The sequence below is a fragment of the Eublepharis macularius genome, chromosome 18, assembly GCF_028583425.1.
Source record: "Eublepharis macularius isolate TG4126 chromosome 18, MPM_Emac_v1.0, whole genome shotgun sequence".
Lineage (NCBI taxonomy): Eukaryota > Metazoa > Chordata > Lepidosauria > Squamata > Eublepharidae > Eublepharis > Eublepharis macularius.
The window spans coordinates 25220180-25246374 of NC_072807.1; the positions used below are offsets into that span (position 1 = coordinate 25220180).

The window sequence follows — 26195 nt, forward strand, 5'->3', positions numbered from 1 at the left end:
AAGCTCTTAATCATATGTACGATTAAATTCTTTACTGGTGATTCACTCCGGAGGGGGGGAACCAAGGTGATCAGGCAAAGCTAGAACAAGCCTGTTGCAGACATGCCCAGTTTATAGAATTATTTTATCCCCCCCTCCCCCCGCTGTATGAACAGTCATCTCTGTTCGGCCTTATTAGGGATGGGTAAATAAGGAGGTAGATGAAAAGAACAGCTGGCAGGCCTCCAGGATATTAGCGGCTGAATGCTGTTATGCAATTAGTAGTTAGGATGCCAATTAGTGATTCAGCGGCCCGTTTTGTGTGTGTGTGTGGGGGGGGGGGAATTCTACTTAAATGACCTTCAAGAATAAAGTGATTTCTGTTGTAGGGTTTAAGGAGGAATGGTATTCATGGCCAGGGATTTCTACTAGAGAGTTCTCAGCCCCTCCCCAAGCTGTACAACCCCAGGCTTCCAGGCTGAAAAACAATCAAGCTACCCTGTCCAGTATTTTGTGGAGGCTGCCATGCCAAGGAAACGTTTCTGGTATGGTCCTCCAATGAATGAGCGCTCTTCTGCTGAGTCATCCCATGGGTCGCCCAGGGTCAGTCTTGTCTACTGTGACTGGCGGAAGCTCTTAAGGGTCTCAGGTGGAGGTCTTTCGTGTTACCTTATTCCCTGATCCTTTTACATGGGGACATCAGTAATGGACTCTGGGGCCTTTTGTATGAAAAGCAGATGCTCTCACACTGCGCCCCTCTCTAAATAAAGCCGCCTTACACTGAATCACACCACTGGTCTACCAAGGTCAATATTGTCTGCTCTAACTGGCAGCAGCTCTCAGGGGTCCCACCAGGTAGATGTATTTCCCAGCGCCTGCCTATCTGGTCTTTTTAACTGTAGTTGCTGGGAATTGAATTTGGGACCTTCTGCATGCCAAGCAAACACTCTGCCTCTAAGCCACAGGCTGTGCCTCTGTCTGTTGTATGTTTGTAGTGCCGCTATGTCAAAGTATACATACCATAAGCAATGCTGATTCTTACAGCTTTCAACAGTCTCTGAATCAACTCTCTCCTGGCTCCTGTTTCCTACTTTTCACTGTGTGCGTTCTCCATGAATCCGATCTCCTTGCCAACTGCTCAGGAGAACTTTAAAAAACATTCTACCAGGTGTGTGTTTTTGCTTTAACTTTTGAGTGCCAAGACTACAAATGTCAACTGTGCAATTAAAAAAGAGAGAGAGAGAGCAACAACCACAAAACAGCCACTGGTTCTGTTTCATCAGTCATTTCCAAGCAGATGTAAACAGAGCTAAATCAATTCATTTCGGGGGGGGGGATTCTAAAGCACACTGCATGGATTGTTGAATGACAGTCGAGCAGGGAGAGGAGCTGCAGAGTTGATGTTCTGGCCACCAAAACATCATAGCTGATTAAGGTGTTTGGTATGCTGAGCCTTGCTGTGGCTTCATCGAAAGCAAATATTGAGCATGGAGAGCAGAGAGGCAAATGCCATCCTGAAAATAAAGCTAAAAAAATGCCTTCTTCTAGAGGTGAACTGTATTACTAGAACACTGATCCTGCTATTTTAGAACCTACAGCGAGAGAAGGGTTGTAGTTGTAGAGTACTTGCTTGGCAGGCAAGGGGCTCTGCTTCAACCTCTGCTGGTTCCAGCTGGAAGGCTGTTTGTGTGTTGATAAGGCTGTTTGCCTGAGATCTGGAGAGCCAGAGATCTCCATTGTGGTGTCCATGATGGACACAATAGCATCTGCTAATGTGTTTCCTGGTACCTGCTTGCTTATTCTCTAGCACACAGAGCCAATGTTGGTTTTACTCAACTCCACTGGAGCAGGGGGTGCTTCAGAAGAGCCAGGGAGGTATCACCTTTGTATCTGCAAGGAGAATCCAGTCAGAAACAGAGGAGAGCTTTTTGGCTTGGAACCTTCCAACATTGTGTCATTGGATACAGCTCTCATGGCAGCCATCTTCTTCCCCCTCTGCCTTGGCAGCCATTTTGTTGCGGCACTCAGCTGGTTTGTGAAATTCCAGCAATGCCATCAGGTTTACCGAAGTTGGGAATCCTTGGTATAGACTGTAATCAGCTGGATGGAGCAGCGGTCTGACTCAGTATAAGGCAGTTTCATTGCTCAACAAGATAGTGAAGAAAAAATTCCTTATTGCCATGTGACTCTTAGTTTAGTTTCACTGGCCCAACAAACTTGTCTCTAATGAGCATGTGTTTGCGAGCTTTTTTCTCCCTTAGCTCTCCTCTTCTGCAGCCACCTAACAGGCAGATATTTAACAGGCAACACTTTCCCTCCCCTGGAGATAAGTGATGGAAACAGTTTTAACTGCTAAATAGCTACTTGTTAAGATGCAGGAGCAGAACCGTTTTTGAAAAAATGAGAAGAAAACGAGAAATCTTCCAACCCAAACAACCTTTGTAGACTCCCTCTTAATCTGTAGATTATTTAAATTCAATATAGGCCAAGTTGAGATTCCCCTTTTCCTCAGAAGTGCCATAAATGGCTTACATGGACCACAGGGTTGGATTATTGGCCACTTGTATTCACAAATAAATGGAGGCAAGCTGACGTTAGTTTGGAAATGCTAGGAATCCAAATGTATGAATTATACGCTGCATTAGCAATAGGGAGAAGCACAAGCCAGTTCCTTCGAGATCTGCTTGGTTCCTGGGTTTCCCATCATGCTGTCTGGGTAAGTCAACAAACCGTTCATATTTTACAAGGGAGCAGAAAGGACAGGCTGTTCTAGGCTTCCAAAGCCAACTTGAGAATCACTTTTCTTTCCCCTTCTCTTTACAAATCACAGCTGGAGAGTGCCCTCTAGATTTTAAAACAGCCCTATTTGAGAATTACTGCTGATAGAGAAATTTGTAGGGAATGCTTTGGTCTAGCAGCTTTGAAAGAAATTCCACAGGAGACTATCTTCTGCTCATTGTCTTTTCTGAAGATGTCACAGTTCCATTGCTTCCTCACCTCTAACAACAGTTGAGTCGACTGTTTTGTTTTAATATTTTTTCTTTCTTTTGCTTTGTTCCCTGAAGATGTAGCAATCATAATATTGTCTCAGTGCAGGACATTTGGCAGTTTTGAATTTTTATTTAAGGAGCCCCATGGCGCAGAGTGGTAAGCTGCAGTACTGCAGCCCAAGCTCTACTCATGACCTGAGTTCGATACTGGTGGAAGCCGGGTTCAGGTAGCCAGCTCAGGGTTGACTCAGCCTTCCATCCTTCCGAGGTTGGTAAAATGAGTACCCAGTTTCCTGAGGGTAAAGTGTAGATGACTGGGGAAGGCAATGGCAAACCACCCCATAACAAAAATCTGCCAAGAAAACATCGTGATGCGACGTCTCCCCATGGGTCAGTAATGACTCAGTGCTTGCACAGGGGACTACCTTTGCCTACCTAATTTTTATTTATTTATTTATTTTATTCTGCTTATACGCCGCCCTTCCCGCAAGCAGGCACAGGGTGGCTTACAACAAAAAATATACAATTAAAACATCATAACAGTATAAAACCAACTTAACAGCTAAAATCCAGGCACCTCTAAATAATACCAAGCTACTGTGAAACTGCTATAAAGCCACGGGTGCTGCCATGATACCGGCCCAGGGCAGTTGCAGAGGCAGGCATGGCGGTCAGGAAAGGGGACAATTTGCTGGCTCTTAGTCAAAGGCCCACCGGAATATCTCCATCTGCAAAAGGTCTTGCAGGGCCTGTATCTCCATTGGGAACGTGTTCCACCAAGCTGGAGCCAGGACAGAAAAGGCCCTGGCCCTAGTCGAGGCTAGCTGGGCTGGGGACCACCAGGAGATTTAGATATTTAAACCCCACGTTTCTCCCCAATGGGGACCCAAAGTAACTTACAGCATTGTTCTCCTTTCCTATTTTAATCCTCACAACAACCCTGTGAGGTAGGTTAGTCTGGGAGTGACTAGCTCAAAGTAACTCTTCGATGGATGATTGCAGATTTGAACCTGGGTCTCCCAGATCCTAGTCTGACACTCTGGTCACTTTGCCGTGCTGCCTTTGCAGAGCTACCACACTATGAATGACATCATCTCTGAAGGGGAAAGGAAAAGGCTAGAAATAGACTTTATAGCGGGAGTGGGCATGGGGTGCAGCAGAATAACTGAATGAAGAAGTCCCAAGAGTTCCCAGACACTTCCTAGTAGTACAGCCTCATGGAATCATTTGCCAAAACAGATGGGGGCGAGGGATAGAGCAAAGAGAATTTTGAAATCTGTCCTCTTTTTACATACTGTTTTTCATGCCTAATGTTAGAAAAGGCAGAAGCATTGAGTTCCCCCCTCCCAAAGCCCCTTATGTGCTCATAGAACATCCCCACAAAAATAGATATTTGATAGAATATATGGGGTGGAGGTAACACTTTAACTTTGGAAAATAGCAAATTTGGCTTCTTTTTTTGTTTTTTGAGTAATTGGCAGGGGCGTAAAAGACACGCTATATCTTCTGTACCCTGTAATGCATCCAGCAAACAGAATCGGAGGGTAAACTGTAGGGCTGGCTGTGAATCAGCCCTGATGTGGTTTTAATCTGCGTGTTTGTTTTTAATCTGGACAGTTGTTTTAATCTCTGTTGCCTCTCACTGCGTGTGTTTACTCCCTGTTTTTAATTTAATTTGTGGGGATGGGGGTGAGTTTTTGATATTTTTTAACCTCGCGTGTCTGTTTTTAGCTTGTTGAGTAACGTAATGTTTTTGTCTTCTTGCCACTTGTCGCTATCTGCCTGGTGTCTACAGAGGGAAGGTGGGACACAAGCATTTTAAATGAAATAAATCAGAGTCCCCACTAGAGAGATCCACGTGCATAAGTGATCCTCTGTGCAGATGTGCTGGTGTGAATGCATATGCGGGGGGGCAGGCTTCGCTTCTGGGCTTTTGTGGTTGTAGTGAAAGATTTTGGCAGCAGTTGGCTCCTGAATTATCACAAGTTCTGTGCTCTGTGCATATAATCTCCCCCGACCCACCTCTGGTTCCCTCCCCCCCAATTGTTGTGTCTTCAAATGAGAGCAGTCACCTTTTTTCTGGCAAGGTTCTTCTCCCCTCAACAGCAGTATGAATTATCTGAGCATGTCTTAATGCTTTGCTACTGTCCTGGCAACATCTGTACCGATTGGATTTCAGCCTGTTGTACAGCTGCTAAAAGCAGAACACAGCCTTTGTAAGGGGGAGGAGGAATGGTATCTCCAGTGAGTGCAAAGGTGAGGTTTGAAATACAGAAAAAAGAAAGGTGTTTTTCTCCTTATTGGGAACTCTGGGCCTTCGGGCGCTTGATTCTCGTGTCCTGTTTTGTAGGGTAATTTGTTAGGAATGTTCGACTGCAGAAGGTTCTTTTTTCTCGCATCAGTGAATTAAACCTATATGATCTTTGTTTCCCTCCCCAGCCCTCAGTGCCAGGGTTATGTTAGAACACCTCCAGTTGTTTATGAAATTTGAACCGTATAAATAATGGCAAAATAATATGTAGTGTTGAAAGTGAGAGGTGTGCCCCTAGGGCTGGCTGGGGCAAGCAATTTGGTTTAAAGTACCTACCCAGAAGGATTGGCTTCAATGCCATTCAGGCTAGTGCATACACCCATCTTGCAAAGTAACTCCCCACTGCTGTGGTTTTGAAACATGGAAAAGTTCCACCAAAAACCATTCTGGCATTTTGTAGAAAAATCGGTCTTCTGCTTCTCCAGAGACTTGCTCCAGATATCAACTTGTTAGTCTGAGAATGTTAAAATGACACTCCCCACCCCACCCCAGGTTACCAGTTCCCTGCCCATTGCAGGTAACCTACTGTACCTGTGCTTCCTCCCCTGTGCTTGTGGGAGAAAAAAATGGGGGGAGGGGTCATCACAGCTTCAGCAAAACTCCCCTGCCTTAGATTCCACCTCCCCCAAGGCGCACAAAAGGCCGCGACCCACAAAAATTTACCTCTATCCCCAAGTCCGAAATGGTTCTTGGACTCATGGGCATCTTGGAGAGCTACTGTGGTATAATGGTTAGAATGTCAGACTAGGAGAAAACCAGGTTCGAATCTCTCTACACAAGGACGCTCAAGTATAGGGAGACATAATGTTATCCTGGAAGCGTAGTTTTAAAAGACAGAGCCCAATGCTCTATCATTTTCACCTCTCTTCACAAGGTTAGTTTAAAAAGACAGCACCCTGGGAGATCACTCCTCCAAGGATTTGTTAATTTCATCTTTGCCTCTCCTTCCCTGAGGTGAAATTGACAGAGCTTTCCAGGAGGTGAAAATGAAATTAACAACCCCCCTGAAGAACATCTCTGCCAGCTCTGATTTTAAAACTACCCTGATTTTAAAACTACTCTTGAGAGGTAAAATTGACAGAGCCTTTGGTTCTGTCTTTTTAAAACTATGCTTCCCGGCTAACATTGCATCTCCCTTTACATGAGTGTCCTTGTATAAGATGTCTTGTGTAGAAAGACTCACAGTCCACCCTCCAAAGCATCCATTTTCTCCAGGGGAATTGATCTCTATGGCCTGGAGATAGTTGTAATTCTGGGAGATCTCCAGCCACCACCTGGAGGTTAGCAACTCTTTGAACTAGGGTCAAGATGCTTCTACTCCTCCAATATTTAACTTCAGAGTCTAGGGAAAGGGGAAGGACTGGAACTCGAAGAATGGCAATTTCACAATAGCTCATGTGCACACACAGACATTTTTTTAAAGCCCCAAACCAAAATGAGGACCATAGTTTACTAGGGACAGATACCAGAAAACTGGGACTGTCGGAATGGCCAGTTAGAACACGTGGGTTGAAGGGGAAATAACTTTTTTTTTTTACCACATCCACTGTTATCCAGAATTTATATAGCTTCAATGAGTCACGGCCCTGTTGAAGATTAAGCAGAGGCCAATAAAACGCCAAAAAAACCCTCAATATTTTTGCCTGGTTTTATTTTTTATTGAAACTTTCCAGATATGTTCTAGAAAGACTTCTCCAAATGTTGTGAGAATTCTGAGAAATGGTTTGCTGGGAGGAAAAAGGGAGGAGATGGCTGTTTTAAGTTTCTAAGCTGCATTTTTCGCCATTCAGTGATTGGTCCTGGCCTAGTACAGGGTTTATACCTTGCTTGTCCTTGTAACTATGGTGACCACTTGAAGTGGTGCAGAGAGGAAGGACAAAAGTGCAAGGCCTCGAGGTTGGTTTTGTCTCCGGGCATGGTTGTCACCAACAAGGGGGATGACTAACATTTGAGGGAGAGGTGAATTGGCACGAGAGGGTTTATCTGGCTGGAAACCTGTCAGGAAACTGAGTGGGGGTGGAGTTCTGGAATCACAAGTGATTTCTGGATTAGAGACCAGTTGCCTGGAGAAAATGGATGCTCTGGATGGAGGACTGTATAGCATGATACCCCACTGAGGTCCTTTCCTTCTCCAAACTCTGCACTTCCTAGACTCTGCCCCCAAGTTGCCAGGAATTACCCAACCCAGAGTTGGCAACCCTAGCACCAGCTCTGAAAACTGTGATGGCACATTTTATAATGGCCTTTTTGCTTCAGTGCCATATTTACCCCAAAGGTCTATTCAGCGGGGCTTACTCCCAGGAACGTGTTCTTAGATTGGCACTGCTAACCCTTCTTTCCTAGTTGTGCCAGCCCTCTTGCATCTTTGAGATAAAGTTTATTTATTTATTTACTTTATATATTGTCGTTCTTTCTGGCTAAGGCTCAAGACGAGTTGAACTGAACTGAAACTGAAAACAGCGCAGTAAAAACAGTATAAATAAATACAATATATAATACAAAATTAGGAAACAGTACGATAGAATAATAGATTATATATAGCACAATGTACAATGAAACTGCCCCAAATTGTTCACGGACATTAAAGTTACAGCCCTGTTCTCTTTATAAAAAGGGTCTCCTTAGGCAGGCCATTCTGGAGCCAGACCTGAGTAGACCTGCTTAGGATTGCTCCCTTGGAGATGTCAAGACTTTACATTTGGGCCCTTCTGTGTGCAAAGCTGGTACTCCACCGCTGAGCTGGGGCTCCCACCCTCCTTTAGGATGCTTGCAGCTGTTGTTTTTCTGCAACGGCCTTCTTGTTGAGATGCATGGCCAGTAATCTCTTTGCTGACCACGGCTTGTGACAGCTGATTGTTTTCAGCTTTGGGGGATGTTGTGTCCATGCAGGAATAAGTAATAACAGATGTGAATCTTGTGTAGTGTGTGAGGGAGAGGGCTGGGTTGGGGATTACAAGGTGTTTGTGTTTTCCTCTTGGAGATAGAGCCTTCATCATTTTTAGTGTTGCCGGTGTGTGTATGTTTTTAAATCTCTTTTCTTCCACCAACAGGGGAGACTGGCTGCAGGTTGCCTTCTGCTACCCCAAGGGAACGGTTTTCAATGTCATGGGGGATCTTTACCAGAGACAGACAGGGAAAGCACACAGTGTGAAACGCTACATGGCCACCACTTCCCGCCATGGCGTGTTGAATGGGGCTGGCGAGCGGCGCTTTTATTTCGACAGTGTGTCAGGGTGAGTAAATACTCTTTTCCAGGCATCTGCATATTGGCTACTGGGGCTACCAGTTCACTAACACCTATATTGTATACTTTCTGCCTCAGTGTGGTGTGGTATAGTGGAGGAAGGGTCAGAATAGGACCCTGGAACCCAGGTTCAAATCTCAACTGTGCCACGAAACTCACTAGGTGACCTTGGGCATGCCACTCTTGCTCTGCCTAACCTACCTCACAGGGTTGTCACCCATCTGGATCTCCTTGGCTGAAGAGCAGGATAAAAATTCTTTTAAGTTTTTTAGCCCTCTAGACCAGTAGGTTCATCTCTCCATTGGCCACCTGCTCTGGATCCTAAGCAAGACAGTATGCTCTTTTTCTCTATATCACGCATGCCTTGATCCTGAATCCCGTGGGCACACTGACACGCTGGCAGAGACAGCCCAGGTGGCTTTCTTCATTTGTTTCAGTGGCGACCCTGTTGTGATGGAAGAACCTGTTTTACGCAATGGGTACTTGACTTGCGGAACTCACTGCCACAAGATGTGGTGATGGCTACCGGCGCAGATGAATTTAAAAGAAGACTAGATTTATGGGGGATAGGATAATTGTTGGTTGTTTATCAATGATAGCCGAATTGGAGTTGCGAGTTTGTCAGATGCTGGGGAGCAATCGGCAGGAGAGGGCTGTTGACTGTGGGGCCCTGCTTGTGGGCTTCCCTGTGACTTCAGACTGGCCACTATTGGCAACAAGATACTGGGCTAGATGGCCTATTGGTCTGTACCAGCATGTCTCCTGTTATATTCTGTAGGACCATGGAGGGGAAGTGTGTGGAGATGGAAGAGGGGTCTCCAAATAGTTGTCCCTCCCTACAATTCTTTGTGAGGGCCCCAACTTGTGCCTAACCCTTGCTATCTCCCCACTTGGTTTTTCAGCTTAATTCCTCCCCACCCCTGTTTTTTGATGCATGTATGTGAGAGTACACACCACCCTGCTAGTTGTACTGGCTCGCAGGCTCTGAGTGTTGGGCAAGGCAGTGTCTTTCAGTCCAGCATCCGGGTCCCAGAATTCAGGCAAGGCAGGGCCAACCAGTCCAAGGTTAGGGTTCCAGGAGTCAGTCAAGGCAGGGTCATTCTGTCCAAAGGTCAGGGTTCCAGGAGTCAGTCAAGGCAGAGTCAGTGTCTCAACAGCTATTGTACACATTGCATCCACACCTAACTGCTTCTCTTGGTTGGTTTTATAACTGTATGCCTAAGGGCCATGCTTACAGCCAGCTGCCATGGAGGAATCCTACAACCACTTATCTCCGTCATCAGCAAGCAGCTGGCGTCAGGCCAGGAGGCGTGCACTTTGCCCTCTTGCCTGACGCTCTGTTCTCAGCCTTGCTGTAAGGGTGTAGGTGATACTGGAGGGCTGGGAACACTCAGCTGAGCTTTACCTGCTGCACTAGAGCTGGACGGTCTCGGTGGCTGTGCACTAGCTGTTGGTTGTGAATCCTGACAAGCCAGCAGCTCATTTTCCTCCTGGTCGGTTTCTGTTAACTCAGGGCTGGCTACGTAGAGCTCCTCTTCTCCCGAGGAGTCCTCACTATCTCTGAGCCCTGGCTGACCCATGACAGTAGGCTTTGCTTTGTTTTTAACAATTCTTCCTTCAGTATATTGGGTCAGCAATGCTTTCCTAATGTGCAGCATATCCGTTGATGTGCTCTATTGTGAACTTCTGGTGCTTTTTTAGTACAAACAATTTTAAAAGCTTGCTAATAATAGTAACAGCTATACATGTTTGTCAGCAGTAAAAAGCACATGTTTCTAGTTATTGGAAAAGAAAATGGAGAAAAGGCTAAACAAATAATGGGAGACAGAGGAATCATCTGCTAAAATGTTTTTGGGAATATTTGGGGGGGGGAGGGGGAATGTACACTGTGTACCAACACATGTCTCCTCCATTGCCAAACCCTGAGTGTAGAGCTGCATCCAATCTATAAATGTCAGTATTGTAACTAAAAATGGAATCTCGTTCTCTATCCAGACTTCATAAGTGACCCATCCAATCTTAGGTCACATACTCCAGAATGTGAGGGGAAGACCTTGCGCCTTTCACGACGGGATTGAGAAACGATTGTTGTTGACCCATTCTTGTTTGTATGAAGTGCTATTCTCAATTTATGTAAACAGGTTGTTTACTGGCATGCCGTTTACCATACACTTTTTTTCATTTTGGCCCATCATAGCTGCCCTACTTGGTGCATGTTGGACATATGGATTTGATTGGGTGGGTGTTTTTTTTTAAAAAAAATTCTTTAACCTAAATGGAATACCAGGGCTCAGTAAGTCTGCTGTTAAGCAAATTTTGTTTTGAGTTTTTTTCTCTAAACAGCCCAGCTGAGTAGGGGACATTTTTGTAGCTTACATTGAGCTTCATTTTGCTGGCATAAGAGCACAATGGTATAATACACACATACACACAAGCTACTGGATGTCTCTAGTTCTAATCTTGCCCCTGCCCTGAACTCTCCAGGGTGTCTAGGTGTTTTCCTTTCGCCCAAGAGGAATGATGCTATTGGACTCTTGTGAGGAGTGCAATAAAATGCTTAGAACATTCTGAAATGCAAAGTATTTCCTCTCTGTGTATTAGAACCTCAAGGTTCAAAGGAGTAGAGGTCCCTCAGTGGCTACTGCCTTGGTGACGAAAAGAAACAGAGGCTGTGAACATCCATGCTAGAAGGTGTAACATCAGGAGAAGGATTCTGTGCTTTGTTTTTTTGGCCCTCTGGGGGCATCTGGTGTGAAATGGGATGCGAACCTAAATGGACCACTGATCCAGCAGGGCTCCTCTTATGTTAAGGTGGAACCAAGTCTTGGCCACATGAATTACTGTGTCTTAGGCCCTGGTTATAGTGCAAAGCAGGTTTAGAGATAAGAGCATCCGTCTGCCTGAAATGGATATGAATTGTCTCTGGATGACTAGGAAAGGAATCTGTTTATCTGTCATCTACCTACCTAACCCTTCTTCCAAGTTGCTTGGGATCCCTTTGGGGTTTCCCCACTTTTATCCCAGTACAACCCTGTGAGGTAGCAACTTGGCGAATTCAACCGACAAGTCTCTGCATGAAGCAAGCTAAGCCAGCTGGGAGAAAAGCATAAGCCCACAACCCTCTCTCCCTGTTTGCTGGCTTGTCTTGTTCAAAGAGGAAGTTTTCATGTGTACAGAGCATTTAAAAACACAATTCCTCAGCCTGCAATCTGAAGCGGAAAGCCTCAAATTCTGCCATCTTGTTCTGTGTAACTTGGAGAGCAGCAAACATCAGCTTGAGCAATCAGACAGGCTTGTAAAAATAGTTGCGGTCTAGTAGTCGTGGGGGTTTGTGGCTCAGTGGTGGAGCATCTGCTTTGCATGTAGAAGGTCTGAGGCTCGCTCTGCAGGATCTTTGTTTAAAAGGATCAGGTAGTCGGTGATGTGAAGGAACTCCACCTGAGGCCTTGGAGATCTGCTGCCAGATAGAGAAGACAAGACTGACATTGATAGACCGAGGGTCTAATTAGTTCAGTATCAGGCAGCTCCATGCATACATGTGCTTACTTGCAAGTCGGAAAGTTTATCTTCCTTAACTTTTCTGCAACCTCATTTCAAGGGGCTGCAGATACCTGATCAATTCCACCTTATCCGGTGGGATGCTGAGCACCATTATAAACTCTCCTCTGTAGCTGTTAATGGTTGTTGAGTTTTTGCGCAAGGCCTTCTACTATCCTGAAGCGCTGTCCACCTTGGGAATGTTTGTGTCACAAGAATCAGCAACAAAGGGAGGTGCCTATTCAAAATCAACAGCTAGGAAGTGAAAACACACGAGTAGGAAGCAATTGCTAATTAACAAATTCAAGAAGTCAAAGGCAGAATATTATCTTCATATACAGTCAAAATTTCTCACATAGTCAACATCAGGGGTCATTTCGTAGAAAAAGAGCTGGAGGAATGCATTAGCATAACTCATTAGCATATGCCACACCCCTTGACATCACCAGAAGTGTGTCATTGGCATAACTGATTTGTATATGCCACACCCCCTGACATCACCTATCCTGTCTGTTTTGGACCCAATCCTGGCCATTCAGGGCTGAAATTGGACCCAAAATGGCAAAAAGGGGCCCGAAATGGCCAGGATTGGGCTGCTGCTGAGTGGGAGAGTGATCCATCACCCATCAGAGGCCCGATCTGGGCTGTTTCGGCCCCAATCCAGGCTGAAACGGGCCCAAAATGGCCGAGTCAGGTTGGCGGGGCCACCTGACTTGTGACCTCTTTGGAGAACTACCGGAACTGCGTTCCTGCGCGTTCCCCTTCGAAATGAGCCCTAGTCAACATAATAATGCAAGGTAAATTTCAATTCTAGTATCATGATGGTGCAGCACAAATACAGTCAGGAAGAACATCCCACAGGTAAGCTTCCATAAAAGATTACAAAGTTGTAAAAAAGTCCTTTTAATAATTTTTCAGGTGGAGCAGATGAAAGCCAAAGGCACGTCAAGTCGCCCTACACACAGCACCAGCTTGACTCTGGTGTTTCATCTGGTGTGTTTTCGCTTTCTAGCTATTGTGTCACAAGAATGGCAGTGTCACAGCTGAGGCATTGTGGTTCTCAGTGGGAGCTGTGATTCCTATTTTTTCCACCTCAATGCTTTTAGGTACCTGTTTGTCCACCTTCAAGCACACGAAGTTCGCAAAGGACACAGCTATTGCTCTGAACATGGCTGTGAACGGGTTAAAATAATGGCCTTAATGACCCCTGGAGTTTCCTGGAAGTGTGCTCCTAACCCTTTCTGGGAAAACGATATTGGGAGGCAGACTTTGCGGCCCTCGAGGATTCTGCAGCGGGCAGCGCCTTGCAGTCAGTGCGGGGCTCCTCAGGTAAGACACCACATTCTCCTTTCGTTGCATCTGTGGGAGACTTCTGGAACAACTTCTGTCTGGAGTTCCTGGTCAGGGGAAGCTCGAGCTTATTCTGGTCCATCTCCTTCCCTTGTTTTCCCGCTTCCACAATCCAAGCCTACCTGAAAAGCCAGGCATTCAAGCCAGGGTGCTCAGTATGACAGATTGGTCTTTCCAGGATAAGAGTCTTCCTTAGCCCATATAACTTTTTAAAGAATGCCTTTGCCTTTTTGTGTTCAAGTGGCTGTTTCGATTTTGGCCTCTAGACCGGTGGTGGTGGGGATACGTTTATCCTGTGAACTTGAGGGCTGAGTAGAGAACTTCAACTCTTGAACTTCAACTCTGGTTCTAATGCGTAGATCCGATCTACTGCTCCACGCTGTTTCTCTCTCTTGCTCCTGCCATCTTGACTATTACCGAAAGCTTTATAATTCAGCACATTGTTTATGGTTCAGTATACACTTTATATATACCTTGGCTCAACACACTTTTCAGTTGTAGACAATTTCTTCTTAAACATTTTTTGTATCCAGGCAACAAACCATGAAAACTTCATTTGGAAATGCATCCTAAATATATACACTTGCAAGCTGTTACTATATGTAATTAAAATTCTTTTGGATACTTAATTGCTCCAGCAATTAACAATGCCCCTGATTCAAGAATGTAGTACAGTTAACCTCAAACCAATCCACAAGACCCATTTATCACTAGGACATACTAAACCAGGTTCAGTCTTTTGTTATTTTGTGCCCCCCCCCTTCCCAGTCACTTGTGAAAATGACCTCAAGTCAGTGATTGCAGAAGTCAGTGATTGCAGAAGTCAGTGATTGCAGAAGATCCCTTCGTGGATTGATTGAACCTACAATTATTTTTAGCCATGATTTCATCAGATAATTGGTGATTTGGTTTACTGGCCCTGCTCCCTCCAGCCAAGTCTCCAAGAATCTCAAGTTTTTTGTTTAAAAGGCAAGTTCCTCAACTGGAAATAACGCGCAGTCAGTTCGATGACCAGTTGTGCCTCAAAATGTCAATCAGTAGTCAACTTTGGTTCCAATTGTCAATCTTAACTGGCTGCAGATTTTCAGATTTAATTTATGGCCTTCCTGCCGGAAAATAATGTAGGGTGTGTGACGAGGTTCTCAAACGGCAGTTACGTGAAATTGGCACCCTTAAACCACAGAAATGCCACTGACTTCATTTTTAAGAACATAATTGCCACGTTGGCCCGGATGAAAGGACCAGAATTTTTGTGATCAGCCGTAGCCAGATGCTTATGGAAACTCACAGCAGAGAGCCACGTGTGGCAGTTCTTTTCAGATATGGGTGGCATTCTGAAATGCCTGGAGTTGTGGATGGGCCTGTCACCCAGCCAGGATTGTAGGCGCTGGTGCCTCTGTGTGGGGGATGCCGATGCGTTTGTTGTGATTTTGCAGCAGCGGTTAATACAACACCCACTTGGAGGCACCAGTTCACAAAATGAACACCTCTTGGCTATCCTAGTTGTATCTCAAGCCAGTGGATTGTGGGTCAGAAACTGTTGGAGACAATCAGATATAGGCCCCTGAGTATTGGAACCAAGCCTGCTCAAATGAGAATGTGAATGCTAGCGAGGTGCGGTGGTTAGAGTGGCAGACCTAGGATCTGGCAGATCCTCACTCTGCCACGGAAGCTCACTGGGTGTTCTTGGGCCCGTCATGCCGTCTCAGCCTAACCGACCTCACAGTCTTGTTGTGAGGATAAAATACAGGGGAGGAGAACAGTGTAAGCTGCTTTGATTTTCCATTGGGGAGAAAAGCATCATATAAATGAAGTAGGTAAAGGTAAAGGTAGTCCCCTGTGCAAGCACCGAGTCATTACTGACCCATGGGGGGATGTCGCATCACAATGTTTTCTTGGCAGACTTTTTACGGGGTGGTTTGCCGTTGCCTTCCCCAGTCATCTACACTTTACCCCCAGGAAACTGGGTGGTTATTTTACCGTCCTCAGAAGGATGGAAGGCTGAGTCAACCTTGAGCCGGCTATCTGAACCTGGCTTCCGCCGGGATCGAACTCAGGTCATGAGCAGAGCTCGGGCTGCAGTACTGCAGCTTACGACTGTGCGCCACGGGGCTCCATATATAAATGAAGTAAATAAATAAATATTACATATAGTAGCCACTGGCAGAACCCAACTCTGTGAAAATGTATTCATTTAGTTCGGTTTCTGTTCCACCTTTCGGGCTCAAGATAAATCACAATACTATAATTTGTCAAATCCTCATTGTGGCCTCTGTGATGAATTCCATATGCTAATAAACGCTTCTCCTTCCTCCTCCTTTAATTGCAGGTTGCTATCACTAGTACCCCTTCAGTTAAATATACGAGGGTCCAGATTCAGTCCGTTAGAAGAGCTGACATAGAGAATTACGCTAGGCTGGCTTTCATTAAGGTAAGTCTGTGATTGACTTTACAAAGATTGACATTCACTAAATGCTGGACGTTCTCTGCAATATGATTTTTTTTTTTAAAAAAACGCCTTGACTTCCTAAGCAAATTTGAGATATAGGATGAGTTATTTCTAGCCACAATGAATCTCTCATGACAGCCTTGGTTTTTCTGCTTTTGATATTGTGGAGGGGCTGTGGCTCAGTAGTAAGAGCATCTGCTTTATGGGCAGAAGGTCCCAGCTCCAATCCCCAGCATCTCCAGTTAAAAGGGATCCGGTAATAAATGATGCGAAAGAACTCCGCCTGAGATCCGGGAGAGCTGCTGCCAGTCCGATAAGACAATCATGACTGTGCTAGACGAAGCATCTGATTCAGTGTAAGACGGCTGTCAGGCTATGGCATTCCAGTTGGTCGTAGCCTGACAACGGCTTCATGTGTGCTAATTTGCCTTTTCTTGTGCTGCTTGCCTATAGATAGGCCAAAACGATCCCTACCCTTTTCTTTTTCTTCCTGCAGGTCAATGATGACATCATCTTGTTCCGCAGCCGGGGGTTACTCTTCCTTGTTCTAGACGCAAGCTCCGGCGCCATTGTGAGCAGGAGGCACTTTGACGAAGCCAGTGCTGCAAATGTTGCTGGCAGGGTAACCAGTTACGTCGAGAGTTTTGTCAAAGAGAGGTGAGTTCCGCAGAGCCAGCCAAGGTCTCCTAGCAGTGTGTGGGTGATGGTGGAGAAACTGACCTACTTTTTTTTTTTTTTTTGCAACTAAAATGTATCCCTGGAAGAACACGAATGTGGCTAAATGCAAACAAAACTCCAAACTATTTTTTTCCTCTTGGAAGTTTGCTGGGGTCACAGCAGATAAAAACAGAGTGCTGGAGAACTGGAAGCTGCTTTGAAGTTAATGGCTACTTTCCCACCAATCTGTAGATAAGAGGGTGTCTTTTCTTTTCTTGCCGCTCCCCCACCAACAAAACCCCTAGCATTCACAAGATTATTACTTTTGCCAGCTTCCCCAGTCTCAGCCATTTCCTGGCAGCTAATGACTGACTTTTCCATTTTCTAAAATGTGCCCTATTTATTCTTGCCAGGGTGTACTTCCCCGCCCCGCCTCTTTTTGGGGACAGATTAGAATCAGAGGTGTTGCCAGACTTTCCCATAAACCTCTTTTCTTCCCCCCCCCCCCCATTTTTTTTTCTTTTTAAACAAGTCGCTGACAGGACTTGTCCGTCGGCATGCTAAATCTTTTTCGACTTGAATGTGTTTCGGCAGCGGGCTTGGATCCTCTCCGTTTGTGCATCTGTTCCACATTCCTTGTGGTTTTCTGCGTCGCCACATAAACATGGAACAACAGAGATTTATAGACAAAAGTCTTGGCTGCTGGCAAAAACAGGTCAAGTGACCTGAAAACAGATTTCATGTCCAAGACCTTCCAGAACAGTTCACGACCACAAATCTGATGGCTGGCCCGCTACTGTATCACCTATACATTAACTGCTCTTGCTGATCACTCCTGTTGTAGCCTGAAAGCACGTTTTATAGTCTCAATCTGATTTTGCCTTGGCAGGCACTTTATTAATAGGCCTTAATAATGGTTATTAACATTGTGTGGATCTGCTGCTGGGATAGAATGACGGATCCAAAAGCTGCTTAACACGTCTGTGCTTTTGTACTCTGATTTCTTCAGGTTAAAACTCAGTACCCATTCCATGCATGCCTTAAAAAGTATACCCTTAATTACTTACTTTATTTGAAATGTTCAGCAGCTCAACCTTCTCCCAGCTAACTGTGATGCAAGATGGGTAACAACAGTAAAATCACCATGACATAGTGTAATTCTAAAAGCAACAGAATCAAAACATAGCAGCAAAACTGGAAGGTCCTAACAGAGATCGATGTCTTTCAAGAATCAGTATATTCTGCTTTTCTCCCAGTGTGCTCAGGGGCAGCATAGCCTTCCCCCCATTTAACCTCACAAAATGCCTATGAGGTAGGTTAGGCTGAGAGGTAACAACTTGTGCTAGGATATCCAGTGAGCTTCGGGGATGAATGGGGACTGGAATTCATTTCTTAGTGTTCAAGTCTGGTGTTATCTATAATAGCAACCTTCAGATGTGTGCTATCTGACTTACGTCATCTTGTAGCCTTAGGTTTGCCAGCCTCCAGGCGGTGGCTGGAGATCTCCAGGAATTACAACTGATCTCCAGGCCGTAGAGATTATTTCCCTTGGAGAAAATGGCTGCTACGGAGGGTGAACACTGGCATTATACCCTGCTGTGGACTTTCCCTTCTCCACACCCTGCCCTCTCCAGGCTACACCCCCTAAATCTTCAAGAATTTCCCAACTTGGACCTGGGAACCCTATGTAGCCCCCTGCTTTATGCATTCAGGGCCAAGGAAAGGCCAGGATAGAATGTGACATGGCCAGGGGTCCCCAACCTTGTTGGGCCTTCAGGCACTTTAACGGTTTTGAGAAAGGGGAGTGGTTACCACCACAAAATGGATGCCCTGGAAGGCAGGCCCAGGCACAAAATGGCTGCCATGGTTGCACGATGCAGCTGCAAAAGATTGGGAAGTCCCAAGCCAAGCATCCTCCTACAATGGGGGCAGCTATTTCCAAATGGGCACTTCATGCAGTACCAAAGATGATGCCTCCTGTGGCCAGAAGCCTCCTGCTCCAGTGAAGTGGAGGAAAGCCAGGACTGGTTCTTTGCTTTGTAGAAGAAGCAAGTGGGCGCCAGGAAACACATTGGTGGACACCATGGTTGGGGATCTCTGAGACAGGTATTAGAACCCTGGCAAGATCAAGTTCCATTGGGCAGCCTGCTAACCGCTGTAAGGAGTGTAGGGAAGAGAAATGTCAAGGCTAAGGGAAGCCTTACCTCAAGGAGAAGTTGACTCAAGAGGACAGTGGGTTATAAAATGGCAGTTGGTGGTGATGTGGGCCTGACTGTTATACTGAAGTACAAGCTGAACAGCTTGGCAGGTGAGTGAAGGTAGACCTGAGGTAAAGTAAGTCAGTCAAGCAAAGAAATCGGTCTGTCTGGGAAGTGAAAAACAGCAACTTCAACAGGATTTACTCCTGGATTGGATTGTGGCTGTGGACCGATTTCTGGCAACATAATGTGCCTGAATTCCTGCCCACCGGTACATCACAGCTCAAGCTGAACACCCTTTGTATTACGTGACGTGTTGAGTAAGTAGGTTTAATGCTGATTGACTGAGTTCAGGGGAATTTTAACACTAAGTATATTATTAAGTGAGGAAGGTGTACGTTCACAAGAAATGATTTTTTTGAACTGTTAAAAATCTGTGCGAGAGATGCTCTTTTGTGTGTGCTGTATGAGCGGCCTGTTTTTAATTTTTTCAGATCGATTGTTCTTGTGTGCTCTCGGGATATTCCAGGAGGATGGGGAGCCTCTGAGATGTCGGTATTCTCATCATTAGGTTCAGCAAAGCCTGTTATTTTCCACAAAGGAGGTGACTATACAAATTATCTGATTTTACAGGCCAAAGGGGGAGGGGTTGGGTCATGGCTCAGTGGTACAGCATCTGCTTTGCATTCAGAAGATCTCAGGTTCAGTCCTGAGACTCTCCATCTCCATTTAAAAAGGGTAAAATAGTTGGTGATGTAAAGAACCTGTCTGACACCCTGAAGAGCAGCTGCCAGTCAGAGGAGGCAATACTGACCTTGATAGACCAAGGGTCAGACTCCGTAGGAAGCAGCTTTGTGTGCGTGTGCCTGTGCGTGCCCAGATCCTAGTCCAACTCTATGTTTGCCTTACCAGCCATTTTGCCCCACTGTGCAGACTTGGACAGTAGTTTGAGAAAAGCCAATGCAACATTTTCGAAGCTTAAAAATGAACCCGTCTGAGGAATGGACAGGACATATTGATAGGGGCATCAGCCCAGAGGCCAAATAGATCTTTTCCTGAGCAAAGCATGTATATCATCCAAAGAAAAATAGTTTCCAGTAAGTCAAGCAAGGAAAGTATTCTGAAATGAACAAGCAGATTTCGGTCAAGGAGGAGGGAGCAGGATTAAAGTTGGAGAATGCGGAGCGGACGTTGCAATTTCGGGTAACTCTGCATGTATGCTACCTTTGTTTCCTTAAAAAAATGCTGTCATAGGAAATTCTATAATTTGGAAAACAGGTCAGTAATGGAAGAGTGAGGAAACAGAAGGCACCCGATTATTTTGTGTCCAGAACTGAAACCTGGACTGTGGTAACTATTTGCATAGATTTTGGCTCAGTGTTTTTAAAAACTGTTTCTTCCACTTCTTCACTTCCCACGGTTTAAAAACAGACATTCCAATTAGTCATGCATGGTTTTGTATCATTGTATTCATGCCCTGTTTTGCACAGAAGCGAACTTGCAGCACAAAGAATATCAGATAATTTTAGATAATTCTGTCTGGGCAGAATTGGCCATTCTGGTTGTTTGATGCTTGGCCAGGAAGGCAATCAAAGTGGTTTCCACTGAAGTAATTATGCCTCATGTTCATTACCACCGCATTAGATGTTCTGCCCTTTGTTATTTTAAATCAGAAGGTAAGAATTGTCTTGCTGGATCAGACCATCTAGTTAAGATTGTCAGCCTCGTGGTGGAACTTAGATCCAGAGGAGTTAGCCGTGTTAGTCTGCAGTAGAAAAATGGCAAAGAGACCAGTAGCACCTTTAAGACTAACCAACTTTATTGTAGCATAAGCTTTTGAGCGCCATAGGTCCATTTGTCAGATGTATGCTGAAGAGAGCTGTGGCTCCAAAAGCTTATGCTACAATAAAGTTGGTTAGTCTTAAAGGTGCTTCTGGACTCTTTGCTGTGGTGGAACCTGACATTCTCCCAGATTTCTAGCTACAGAGATCCATTCCTATGGAGCAAATGGCAGCATCAGAGGGCCGGCTCTATAGCATTACATCCCTATTGAATGTTCTCCCCTGGAAACACCCCCAAATCTCCAGGAATTCCCCAAGCCAGAGTTAACAACCCTGCATCTACATCCAGTAGATAACCAGGTGAGCTCTGGAAACTTGCAAACAGGGCCTGAGAAAAACCCAGCTTCCATTGAAGGCACTTGGTATCCTGAGCGATACTGCTACCAGACATGGAGCTGTCATGGTCTCTTGTTTTTAAATCGAACATGTTGCCTTGGACAGTCACTGAAGACCTCCAAAGTTCCTTAGAACAGACTGGGAAATCGGGTCCCATGCCTCTTTAGAGCCATGAGATGGGTCTGGGCCTTCCATACCTTTATAAACAAGCGCAGTGTTCTGAAGGGGCAAATTAAAATGGATCCCAAGCTCGCTCTTAATAAACATCACTGCAATTAATATCTGTACAGTAAGGAAATATTAAGTAAATAGAAAGAGGTTTTGTTATGGAGGCACTGTGAGAATGCCTTCTTCTGAAGCTAGGATGGAATACGTTAGGCTCAGGAACCTGTGGGTGTCCTAAAAGTAGCTTTTCAGGGATCATGTTTTGGAGAAGCTTTGGATGTACATGTATATAAGGCTGTTCTCAGGATGAAAACCTACAGCCAGAAATGGTTGGATTCTGAAATGGGCCCTCCTCCAAAAGCAGCAAAAAGGAAAAAACAAAGATTCTTACAGCAAGAAGGTCTGGCTGACCTTTTTCTTCATTTGTCTTACAAGATTAAAGGGGGGGGGGCGCAAGACCTCCATTCTGTAAGAATCTTTGTGGGGGGGATTGCTGTTTTGGGGGAGAGAGGCAGATTTCCATTTCAGAATCCAGCAATTAGTCCCTCAGGACAGGAAATCTATTCCCTAGCTGGTCTAACACAGAATTCTTGTCAGAAGGACAGAGTGTTTGTGCAAATGTAATTGCCACGTGCCTCGCGTCTTTTCCGTGGCATCCTTTCTTTACAGTAATTCCCCAGGAAAGCAGGCCAGGAGCACAGCCAAATCTTATTTTTGCAGAGCATAATTTCTTTTTCTTTTCTTTTTTTGATAAGAAAATCAGCCAGCCAGCCGTCTGTGCCTCAGCTTAGTTGCATTCTCAAGAAGAGGTCAACAGTGGACTTGGATTTATTTCCAGTCACAGATTATAAGTAGCATTACTTTTTGGACGCTGGAATGTGCCAGTTCTTTTTTTGCTTTGTCCGGAAAAAGCTGACGTTATCAGAAAGAAAAGTGACTGAAATCCAGTCCGATGTGTACTGTTAAAATATCCATACTGAAACACATTTGCAGTTCTCTTTCTTTAAATAGTTTCAGGTATCGAAGAGCTAATTTTGTTGTTAGGACCTATTGATTAGAGATAAGTTGAGTTTTGTATTTCTGCCCTTGCACATGCTGTGTAATAGTGCAGTGACAGGCAAAATTGCGTCCCTGCAGGATCCTTTTGTCGCCTTTTATCATGAAAGTATACAGGATTTTTGTTGTTGGTGGGAGAGCAGTGTTGGAGACCATCTTTATTAGAAAAGCCTTTGCTGGATTGAAAATCCAGAGCTGTTGGAAGCCGCAGGTCCTTGTAGGTAACGCTTTCCTTGGTAATGGATAAATTCCTCAACATGGTGTTGGCAAGGCCGTTCCCTTCATGTTTGGCCAGAGGGGAGAGATCTTGAGAGAGTTACCACATGTGGGCTGTTCTTTGCATACTTTTCAAAAGGAGTCAGGGTATTTAAACCCCCTGCCATCCCAGTCAAATTCCTATCAGGATCATCACAGCGGGGTTAATTAAAATCCATCCACCCCCTGATTCCGCTGTGTGTGGTATTTGCCCTCGTGCCTTTTAATTACATTGTCTTGCCCCATTTAAAAGAGCCAACACATTCCTCTATAGCTGGCTGTTGGGACGGGAGGACAAACGCTCGCTGTGCAGTTGCGAGGCCTGAATTTACAGTCTGTGGCGTCATTGGTCCTGCAGCGCTGATTAAACCTGTGTGGATAGTTAGGAGTCAGGAATCGTTCTGGCCAGCCAGCCCTCCCTGTCATGTCCCCTGCCTGCTGCTCACGTTTTAGGAGTTTGTGTTTGCATAGAAACCTACATCAAGTGGATTTCTATATGCGTGCACAATTACTTTTAGCCATGTGCAGACATTACTCTGGGATTTTGTTCACATGGAGAGGGAAGCCCTGCCAGCCCCGTTAATTGGGCAGTGCATGGATTTTCCATGGAGGCCCAGCTTCACAAAACCCTAATTTTCCAAGGTACTGATTTGTATGAATGGAAGCAGTGCTGCATGGAAAAACTCACACTGCCTTATTCACATGGTAGAGCTATTGCATGAATCAGGTGCATCGTGGGAAAACACGTGCTCCTGATACGCACAGGTGGCAGGCTCCTGCTCCGCATGAAAGGGGTGCCAATATGAAATCTGCAGAGGGCTTGAGTCTGTACGTGTTGGAGTGTGCTCCACGCTGGGCGTTTGAGCAAATGTGAACTCCAGTACATGAATAATGGGCAGGACCAAAGCGGTCTTGATGACCATCAGCACAGGCTTGCTTTCAGTGCTCCAGGGACAGCAGATTTCCTGATTCTGTAAGGATCATGGAAACCTCACGGTCTCACTGTTTTCACCACATGTGTGAATGTAGGCCAGAACAATGCTTTTAGGAGCCTTTGAAGAAGTGTTTACATCTCACATTGTCCAAGTGTTTGCATCAGTGTATCTGCCAGCCTGTAGTGAGGTAATATCAGTGTGACAGTGCGCTGATACGCTAAATCCTAAGTGCTTTTTCACTGGTATGGGGTCCTGTGAAATGTCAGTTCTTTTCCTCATGGTTCTACTCACAACCTCCGTATACAGGGATGCTCAGAAACGAGAACCGTCAATTGAACAGCAAACATAAATTGTCCATTATATGGAGGTGTGTGTGTGTGTGTGTTTGTGTTGCAATGCGTGTGTGAGTTTGAGATTGCTTTCTTAAATAACAGCTTCGGAATGCATGCATGGAAATTAGGTTTGGTATCTACTTGCAGAGTTTGTAATGTTTATCCGAGGTTGTTTGTCTAACACTGTGGTATTAATCACATCCAGCTTGGTTTCTCTCTCTGTCTCTCTGTTCCCAGGTAGTTTTGCTATGCTTGGATATAAAGGGAGCCCCAGACGCTCTTGGATTAAAGTCTGCAACCACGCTGCTGATCAGAAATCTGCCTCTGTCAAATATTATGTGCCCCTCATTCAGAGGAGATACAGCTAAAGCTGCCAAGACTTGGGGCAACAGAGGTCACAAATCCATGGAAGCGAGGGAACCCGCACAACTGAATCTGCAGTATCAGGGACGTCGCATAAATCAAATGTCTGTTTTTTACGAGATTGTATCATGAAGTGCTTTTTGAAAACAATCATTTTTATAACTAATAAATATATTCTGCACTGACCAAATAGGGGAAGTGATAGTTTGTCAAACACTGCGCTCTTTTCATCAGACAGGAAAACCTTCATTAGTGAGGCGATTTAGCAAGGAGATTTAACAACATCCAGGGGTATGAAGCAAATGTCACCAAAGCATAGGGAAAACCCTCTCGCCTGTTATTTACTCACAGTAGTTTGGCAATTTTACTGACTGTCTTGCGTTGTGCTGTCACTCCAGAGGGACCTCCATGTACTGACAGCTTCCGTAATCAATCGAACATTCACTTGCATTGACGTGACAATCTCCTGTTAAAAATTTTCCTTTCCAGTCAGACGTGCACCATGTCATGAAGAGCTGGTATCATTTTATCCCTCTGTCTAGGTAAACCCAAGGCTTTCAAGCATTTCAATCTAGAGTTATCTCGCATTGAATTCTGGCTTTGCATTTAATAAGTTTAGTTCTACATTGAATTTCTGTTTCCCGTAGTTTCTTTGTGAGGGGTGTGTGGGATGATGATGATGATGATGATTTTATTATTGTGGTCCTTAGACCAGACATACAGGAGAAATACATATTTAAGAAATTTCACAATTAGAACAAAAAGATAAAGAACAGTTTAAAATTGATTTAACTTCTAAGTATCATAAAATTTTCTTAACCAGAGTATCGCCATACAAAAATTGGCTACTTGGTGAGTGATCTTTGGATCTTTATCTGCTAAAAGAAACTCATGTTCACTTTCCAAGGTTGGCCAGGCTTCTCAGCTCAATGTTGGAGCATCTGCTTTGTGTACCAAAGGTCTCAGGTCCAAATCCAGGTAAAAACGTAGCATGTAGTGGGTGATGTGGAAGACCTGTACCTGAGATCCCAGAGACCTCCTGCCGACCAAGAAAACAATACTAGACTTGCTAGGCCAAGCGTCTGACTCGGTCAGAGGCAGCCTCACATGTTCCATGCAGCATGCCTTACCCCAAAGGGAAATGTTCAGTGTGTTCTAGGGTTTGTGTGTGGTGACAGAGAAGTCAGCTCTCTGTGCAAATTATGCACCCTGAAGCATGTCCCTGCAAATTCTGTGTCACATGCAAGGATTGCATTTGTCTTTGTGTGCAACCTACTTGTGCCTTGAGCTTCTCATGTTTTGCAGAGTATATGCTGGAGTTCTTCAGCAGACAACTCTATGTGGAACAGATTGTCCTGACGGAGTCGGAGGAGGGCTTTAAAACTGCAATTTTGTGATTATGCTTATTCAGGCTAATTCTCATTGGTTTTCATTGTATGACATAGATTACAGTAGTACAGTGTATGACCATGTTGCAGTGCAATCCTTAGTGGAGTTACACCATTCTGAGCCTGTTGGCTTTCACTGAAACATTTATACCCCACTTTTCTCCTTGATGCAGAATCCAAGTGGCTTATATCAGGGGTGGGCAAATTGCGGCCCGCGGGCCACATGCGACCTGCTACAGAGTTTTTTGTGGCCCGCCAAGACAGAAAAATCCGCCTTGAACTGAGATTTCCTTCATTCCTACATTTGTCTCATTAAACTGATTCTATAATTAAATGTGCTTGCAGCTATAGATGATATGAAATTAGCACAATAAATAAATTGAATAAAACTACCACTATTTAATTTAATTTATATTTATTGATTTTTATGATACAATTTATACCTTTTCTGAAATGCAAAGTTAACTAATGAATGCAATCATTTTGGAAGGTGTGGCCCTCCTCTAACCTCCGCTCCCATAAAGTGGCCCCTGAGCCAAAACAATTGCCCACCCCTGGCTTATATCATTATTTTCCCCTCCTTCATGTTATCCTCCAAGTGATCACCCTGAGAGGCAAGTTAGGCCGAGAAAGAATGACTTGACCAATGTCATCCAGCAAGCTCCGGTGGGGATTTGAACTTGAGTCTCCCAGATCCTAGTTGGATTCTCAAACCACTACGCCATGCTGTCTTAGAAAGGTGTAACTATTCTTAGGATTGCCTTGTTAATTTGTTATAGCAAAAAAACTATCAGGATGCTCATGGCAGT

The 26195-nt window shown here is 44.9% G+C and overlaps 2 protein-coding genes across 3 annotated transcripts in view; both read left to right on the forward strand.

Moving 5' to 3' along the window:
• LOC129345254 (cell surface hyaluronidase-like) overlaps positions 1–24172 on the forward strand; it is a 73518-nt gene extending 49346 nt beyond the window's left edge. The window contains exons 19-24 of the mRNA XM_055002295.1: positions 8331–8513; positions 13168–13390; positions 15741–15842; positions 16357–16517; positions 19210–19319; positions 23873–24172. Coding sequence (XP_054858270.1) covers positions 8331–8513; positions 13168–13390; positions 15741–15842; positions 16357–16517; positions 19210–19319; positions 23873–24003 — 910 coding nt within the window. The 3' untranslated portion in view covers positions 24004–24172. The remainder of the gene's footprint in view (positions 1–8330; positions 8514–13167; positions 13391–15740; positions 15843–16356; positions 16518–19209; positions 19320–23872) is intronic.
• Positions 1–26195, forward strand: part of CEMIP (cell migration inducing hyaluronidase 1) — a 127452-nt gene that overhangs the window by 47798 nt on the left and 53459 nt on the right. The window lies entirely within an intron of this gene.